General features: G+C 39.8%; 1 protein-coding gene across 3 annotated transcripts in view; it reads left to right on the plus strand.

Moving 5' to 3' along the window:
* The window catches only part of LOC107095513 (zinc finger protein 638-like), a 22,014-nt gene that overhangs the window by 11,461 nt on the left and 2,273 nt on the right, over window positions 1-8,280 (plus strand). For all 3 annotated transcript variants that reach the window (XM_015391644.1, XM_015391646.1, XM_015391645.1), the window contains exons 11-14: window positions 1,055-1,494; window positions 2,105-2,139; window positions 4,928-7,240; window positions 7,776-7,884. In XM_015391644.1, the coding sequence (XP_015247130.1) occupies window positions 1,055-1,494; window positions 2,105-2,139; window positions 4,928-7,240; window positions 7,776-7,884 (2,897 nt within the window). The remainder of the gene's footprint in view (window positions 1-1,054; window positions 1,495-2,104; window positions 2,140-4,927; window positions 7,241-7,775; window positions 7,885-8,280) is intronic.

The following is an 8,280-nucleotide window of genomic DNA, read 5'->3' on the forward strand; positions in this document are numbered from 1 at the left end:
CTACTGCTAAAAGTACCAAAAGCTGATTAAATGGGCAGATTGCTACTACATGCTGGACTGAAAAGTATAACCCAGTGTTAAAACCACAAGTAAAAAAAAAATATATAAATATATATAGATCTTGATTTAATATCTTTTTCTATAATACTTGTTCTACTTAAAATGTATGGATTTCATGTCTTAGTTAAAAATAAGTTGATAAATATGTTCATAAATATAGATAAAAACTGCTGAAAATCTTTAAAAAGTTTGAAATATGCCTTTAGTGATTGTTTTCAGTGACAGATTGAACAACCAACACAAACTGACCTGACATCAACTCCGTAGTGAATCTATTGAGTATTGCCAGTAGGAAGATGAGAAATACCATCTTCACTAATGCAGATGACCTAAAGTACACACACTACTGATGCATTTAATTTCTCAAAAAGGGTGTCCCAATTAAACATTGAGGGCATTGGTTATAACCCACTTTACATAAGTCTGACTTTTTTAAATGTTAAATAACATTCTGATTTGCTGACGTTCTGAATTTTGTTTTTGGGAAACGAGAATCATCAAAACTACGAGAAATGGCTTGAAATAATTATCTCAATGTTTAATCCATATAATATGCGGGTTTATTAAAAACGTGTCTTTAAACAAATCTTATATTTATAAGGTTAGCTAAAAGCTAATTCAGTAAAGTCGACAGGCTGGAAAACAAATCTGCAAACAGCTGCGTCTAGGGCAAAGACCTCCGCACGTTTCATGCCCAACCCATGTGCCACCACCACACCCGTAGTGAAAAATATTTAAGTTTTGCAGATATTTTATTTCTTTGAGATGTTCCTATATTTGAACCTTTACTATGAGCAGCTCTAAAGCTTTCTGGTTACACAAAAGCATAGAGGTACTTAAAAGCAAACAAGCCAGGGGACCCAGTTTGATCTGATTGATGGTTAGTTCAAGTATATAATGACTTTCACTTCTTTAAAGGCCGGTTATCAAAATCAGCAAAACATTTTCAGCTTCTTCTTTTTGAACTAACTCTTTGTGATTATCTTCTTTATAGATTGTCTTTAAAATCCACATCCTCCAAATCCCAAACCTCTCACACCATATCAAAAAGTACAGCAACAAGCAAACTTGTCACAAAAGCGAAAGTCTTGGTTTCCAAAGCGAAAAGCATCTCCACCAAACAGTTACCTAAAACTGTCAAGAAATCCACCTCAGCGGGGAAGAGCGCTGGCGTTAAATCCATCGGAGTGAAACAGGCAGCTTCGTTGGTCCCAAAAGCCACTACCGCTGGAAAGAAACCTGAAGCTAATAAGATAAAAACAGTAAAGAACACGAAACCTGTGAGGACATTGCAGCAGTCAAAGACTACATCAACTGCCAAGGCCCAAACCACCATCAAAGAACTCCAGCAAAGTTCAGCGTCCAATTCAGAGTCCAAATCTGATGCTGTGGAAAAGCAAAAACAACCGACAAAGAAAACTAAGACACTACAAGGTTAGTTTCTACCAAAACAACCAATATACATATACTTTTTTTTTTTTACACCATTTAAAATCTTAATGCAATGTTTTTTTTTTTAATTTTATTTCATGTTGTGAATTTCTTACAGTAATTAAAGATATTTAATTCTCATAGAAATGAGCTGCTGACGCTTTAAAACTCAGACCAAGTTGTTTTAGTGTTTTGCACATTGATCAGCAATTTTGCTCAATAGTTTCACCTTCTTCCCTTTTTGCTGCTGCGTCACGTTAGCCTATGAAATAGAAACATGAATAAGAGGCTGTGTTTGGGAAATATGTTTGAATAAAAAACAAAATCTGTTTTTGGAGTAGTCTAAATAAAAAAAAAACAACAGAAAATAAATTCCTGCACATAAAAGGACAACCTTTTGATACTGATGCTGTCAGAGCAACACTGGAAGCTCCATGCATGGTCTATACCACCCTTATTTATTTTGTATCAAAGCTTCACATCTCAAATCACATCTTCAAATCTCCTAGGCTAAAACTGCTGCAGCAACAAATAGTTTATAGATGCTTTAGATCATTTTCCGCGTGAGATTTCTTGATGCATTTAGTCTTCTACTTTTTAACCTCTTTTACAGATTCTGTGCTGATGAAAAAGGAGAAGTCATCAATGGTAAGCTTCCCCGGGTTGATTCTAACAATGTAGTTCACGGTTCTATGCTTTTTATGATTAAAAACCTCAACTGACCTGAGAACACCAACAATGTTTTGGTGGATTTAGCGAAGCTGGTGTTAAGGTGCATTCACACTGAACGAGATGTCTCGCACTGTCATCCCTAAACCCAAAAAATGCACAACCACCGCAGTTCTTTTCCGTGGATCGGGGCTGGGACCTGGATCTGTTTACGACTGCAATGGTTCTGTTGAGCTGCAGCACACCAGACCTAGCCTCATGAGGGAGATATACATCAGGCTACTCTGATTTAGAAAGAAAAGTCAGAAAGGCAAGAGCCCCATAGATGGAGTCAAAGATCTGGAAATGTAATTCTTGCCAAATGGCTACAGTTAAACAAATCTCATACATGCCTACTTACATTGTCTATCTACTATCAGTTTTTTTTTAGGAGGATTTACATTGAAGAAACGTCACTCTGTAGTTGAAACTTCAAGCTAACTGTGGATGGGACATGGAATATATAATGTAGGCTAAGTGGAAACAACAGTGAGGAAAATAAGTATTTTAACACTGTTATTTTGCAAGTTCTCCCACTTAGAAATCATGCAGGGGTCTGAGATTGTCATAGTAGGTGCATATCCGCTGTGAGAGACATAATCTAAAAAAATCCAGAAATCACAATAAATGATTTTTAACAATTTATTTGTATGATACAGCTCCAAATAAGTATTTGAACACCTGATAAAATCAATGCTGATATTTGGTACAGTAGCCTTTGTTAAACAAACATCAAACATTTCCATTAGTTTTTCACCAGGTTTGCACACACTGCAGGAGGGATTTTGGCCCACTCCTCCACACAGATCTTCTCTAGATCAGTCAGGTTTCTGGGCTGTCACTGAGAAACATGGAGTTTGAGCTCCCTCCAAAGATTATCTACTGGGTTTGGGTCTGGAGACTGGCTAGACCACGTGATAACCTTCATATGCTTCTTCCAGAACCACTCCTTGGTTATCCTGGCTGTGTGCTTCGAGTCATTGTCATGTTGGAAGACCCAGCCTCGACCCATCTTCAATGCTCTAACTGAGGGAAAGAGGCTGTTCCCAGAAATCTCTCAATACATGGCCCTGGTCATCCTCTCGCTAATACAGTGCAGTCACCCTGTCCTGTGTGCAGAAAAACACCCCCATGCTTCGTAGTAGGAATGGTTTTCTTGGGATGGAACCCATAATTATTCTTCCTCCAAACACAGTTAGAGGAATTATGACCAGACTTGACTGGAAGCTGTTAAACTTGGATAAATACACTCACCGGCCACTTTATTAGGTACCCCATGCTAGTAACGGGTTGGACCCCCTTTTGCCTTCAGAACTGCCTCAATTCTTGGTGGCATAGATTCAACAAGGTGCTGGAAGCATTCCTCAGGGAGTTTGGTCCATATTGACATGATGGCATCACACAGTTGCCGCAGATTTGTCGGCTGCACATCCATGATGCGAATCTCCCGTTCCACCACATCCCAAAGATGCTCTATTGGATTGAGATCTGGTGACTGTGGAGGCCATTTGAGTACAGTGAACTCATTGTCATGTTCAAGAAACCAGTCTGAGATGATTCCAGCTTTATGACATGGCGCATTATCCTGCTGAAAGTAGCCATCAGAAGTTGGGTACATTGTGGTCATAAAGGGATGGACATGGTCAGCAACAATACTCAGGTAGGCTGTGGCGTTGTAAAGATGCTCAATTGGTACCAAGGGGCCCAAAGAGTGCCAAGAAAATATTCCCCACACCATGACACCACCATCACCAGCCTGAACCGTTGATACAAGGCAGGATGGATCCATGCTTTCATGTTGTAGACGCCAAATTCTGACCCTACCATCCGAATGTCGCAGCAGAAATCCAGACTCATCAGACCAGGCAACGTTTTTCCAATCTTCTATTGTCCAATTTCGATGAGCTTGTGCAAATTGTAGCCTCAGTTTCCTGTTCTTAGCTGAAAGGAGTGGCACCCGGTGTGGTCTTCTGCTGATGTAGCCCATCTGCCTCAAAGTTTGACGTACTGTGCGTTCAGAGATGCTCTTCTGCCCACCTTGGTTGTAACGGGTGGTTATTTGAGTCACTGTTGCCCTTCTATCAGCTCGAACCAGTCTGGCCATTCTCCTCTGACCTCTGGCATCAACAAGGCATTTCCGCCCACAGAACTGCCGCTCACTGGATGTTTTTTCTTTTTCGGACCATTCTCTGTAAACCCTAGAGATGGTTGTGCGTGAAAATCCCAGTAGATCAGCAGTTTCTGAAATACTCAGACCAGCCCTTCTGGCACCAACAATCATGCCACGTTCAAAGTCACTCAAATCACCTTTCTTCCCCATACTGATGCTCGGTTTGAACTGCAGGAGATTGTCTTGACCATGTCTACATGCCTAAATGCACTGAGTTTCCGCCATGTGATTGGCTGCTTAGAAATTATGTGTTAACGAGCAGTTGGACAGGTGTACCTAATAAAGTGGCCGGTGAGTGTATAATAAGTTTTTATTGTGAAAATCTGGTTCTAACAGTTGAATATGGATCTTTTGTAGAGCACCAACCACAGCAGGACCACCCTTAAAGATACTAAACAGAAATACAAATATTTTAAAAGTAAATTTAAGTTTTCTTTCTCCCCTTTTGTTTCCTCCACAAAGTGTTCCCAGTATGTTTTATTTTAATTATAGCAGTTTACATGGGCAGTTTTTTTTTTTTTTTTTTATCTAATCCTGTTGAATTTTATCCCCATACAGGATGAAAATAAAGAGAGAAAGCTTTCCTCAGGACGATTTATTGAGCTCGACTTTAGCACTGGAGACTTTGTGACAGTTGATGAGGTTAATGAAGACATGGTTGACAAAACTGAAAATCGTTCCTTTTCATCTAAGCCGACATCCAAAGAGAAAGAGGCAAGGGGTTCTGCTGTGCATACTGGTGTCAGAAAGACCTTGTCTTCCTATTCTTCATCCAAATCTGCAAAAGGCAACCAATCTGGTTCCACGTCTGCTGGTGTAAACCCAAACACAAAAAGCTCCTCAAAACTTAAGAAATGTGTAACCAATGCAACGGTTGATAAAACTTCTCCTTCCTCCCCTTTTGTAAAGTCTGTAAAAACGCCATCTTCCTCTGGTCAGAAAGCTCAGACAGTCAAGAAGAAGCCTCCTAGCAGATCATTGGGACCCTCATCCTCAGTTGGGAATAACTGTTCATCAGCAACAGCCCAGAAGACATCAATAAAAAATCAGCAAGGGCCTCAGAAGCATAAAAAACCTGCAGAAAGTACAGTAACAAAGCCAGACCACAAGGGGTCACTAGAGAAAGTTGCTGCAAATACTGTAGTTACCAAGTCTACTAGTGATGCATCATCACAGATGGATATATCTGCAGAGGGACAGATCTTACAGGGGAATGTGGAGAAAGATCTGAAAGATGAAACCATACAAGAGATGATTGAAAAGAAAGCAGAAGAAAATGAAAATGACACCAATAGCAAAAACACAGAGGAGAATGGTAGAGATGTGAAAAAAGAAGTCCTAGGTTTCCTTCATAAAGAGGCTGACGAACAGCAAAATGGGGAGGATCAAGAAAAAAACCCAGAATCCCAAATACCTCGACCAGAGCAGGACTGCACTGCTGTTGAAATGGCTGATACTGACAAATTAGATGATTGCCATGAAATGGAAATGGATGTGTCTACCAAGCCGCAGGACAGTACACCTGTAGAGCAGGCAACTATAGGAAACAATAATAGTAAACAAACCCCCGGTTCTGTCAGTGAAAAAATGGAGCTGGAAAACAACGAGGATGACCAAGGAAAAAAGACTAAAACCCAAATACCTGAACCAGAGAAGGACCAGACCATTCATCAGTGTGGTCTTGAAGTTGTGGAAGGGGCTGATAAAATGGAAATAGATGTGTCTACCAAGCCGCAGGACATTACATCTGTAGAGCAGGCAACTACAGCTGATGATGGAGATGAAGGTCCCACAGTGATGCAGGTGTCTGAAAGGGAAGAGGCTAAAGAAATCCACAGTCCTGAAGAATCATCAGTCAGTGTTACATCTGATAGAGATAAAGAAACAAGTGAAGACACCAATCCAACTCCAAATAGTGGTGGTGATGCATCAACCCTAAAGCCAAAGGAAGGAATCCTTTTATCAGAGAAAGTGTGTGAAACCTCCGAAGAGGATGGTCAGATATCTAATGAAGACCAGCCTCTTGAAACCGGTGACAGCAAAGACACTTTAAAAGACCAGAAGCTTGTAGATCCCACCGACGTACTGGCTAAATCAGAGGACAAATTCAAGGAAGAGGTTTATCGAGCCATAGACTCATCTGAAGATCCGCCAACAAAAGCCACTGTAGAATCTGAACCTGAGAAGAAAGAAGGAACAGAGAAAGAAAGAACAACCAGATCTGGAGATTACAGAACAAGAGAGAGTCGCTCAAGGAGCAGAACATCTAAAAGTGAGGAAAAAGACAAAACAACTAAGCAACTGGACAAGGCAACGAAGAAGCCTACAACGAAAACAAGCAAGACGAAAAAAGAGGAAATGAGTGTTAAAGATTTGGAGGAGCCGGTCTATGAGGTTTTGGACTCTATTGAAGATGATGCTGTTGAAGAGACCGCAACCAATACAGGTCGGAGACGGTCAGCTAGAGGAAAGAAAACTGATGAAAAGATCTTAGCTCAGGTAGAAGAACCTAAAACATCTGAGAAAGTAGAGGAAATATTCACAGTTTTAGACTCTGTGGAAGATGAGAGACCCGAGGACAAAGCAGTGACAACAAGATCTACTAGAGGAAGAAAAGAAAACGCAGCCAAGAAGGTGGAAGAAAATGCCAAAACAAGGGACAATAAGACCCCGAGAAGACGCACACCAGCCAGAGATTCCAAGGAAAAAGAGACAGAGAAATCTCCGAAAACAGATGTTGGAGTTTCTTCGAAGGAAAGTACACCAGGGAAGGGAAGACTAGGGAAAGACAATGAGACAAGTACAAAACAAACCAGTGAAGAAGAGCCACCAGCATCCAGTTTGAAGAAAGAGAGTGACACGAAAGATAAGGTGACTGCAGAATTTAACATTAGTTTGTCTGTTTTCTCACCAGTAGAATCTAATGGAAACAGTGAAAATTTGTTATTGTCAGGTAATTCGTGGGAGGCTAAAGAGATCACAGAGATTATTATTATTTTTTTTTAGAAAATAACACATGCAAAACAGATATAAAGAAAGACGAAAATTCTTAGAAAATAGGAAAGATTTATCAAAGAAATAAAACGACAGTAGAGAAAAGTGCTTTATCAAACCTAGATCAAGTGAGCTCAGAGGAGGAAAATTATGCTGATGATATCTTTGAGGAATTAGAATGGAATTAGAACTGAAGAAAAGGCAAGTTGCTGCTACAAAAACAAAAAAATAAAAAGATAAAACATTAATGGAAAGAGAAACTAGGGAACGTCAATCAGGGGGATCGCCTAAAGCCAGAGGTGTGGTTGAACTACAAACCAATAAGGGTTGTTTCTGTTTTTTTTTTTTGTTTTTTTTGTCACAAGTGTTTAGATTATTGCTTTAATCTCACCAACCTCGTGTTTCATTTTAGAGTTTGCCAGCTTTGGATGAAGCTGGTCACGATGAGGCCAAGGAGGCAGATGAAGTGGAAACCATACAGATGTCCAACCCTTCTAAACGCAAACACAGTGATAACACAGGTTTGTTTTATGTCATCATCAAATGTAAACCTTGTTCCAAATGCACTTAAACAGCTTTTTAAAAAAGTAAAATATTGGTGTCCTTTAAAACGTGTTTTAAGCTAAAGTCTATTTGTCTTAAGGCTGCATTGAAGCCGTGGACGTTTTCCACATTCTTCATAAGAAAACTGTAATGTAAAATAGCCTGACATTGAGCCTTGTGGAACACCTTTCAAACTAGACTTCTGGTTTTTTTTTTTTTTTTTTTTTTTTTTTATTCAAAACTCTTTTTCTTTTTTTCCAAATTCCTTTGTTTTGCTGAAAGGAAACGTTTTGGGTCTATTTTAACAAAGGCTCAAGATCAGCAGTGGTAAACACCTTATCCAGGTCAACAAGGCTGTGACATGCTGCCTGATG

Source organism: Cyprinodon variegatus, unplaced genomic scaffold (assembly GCF_000732505.1).
Source record: "Cyprinodon variegatus isolate N-32 unplaced genomic scaffold, C_variegatus-1.0 Scaffold553, whole genome shotgun sequence".
NCBI classification, from domain to species: domain Eukaryota; kingdom Metazoa; phylum Chordata; class Actinopteri; order Cyprinodontiformes; family Cyprinodontidae; genus Cyprinodon; species Cyprinodon variegatus.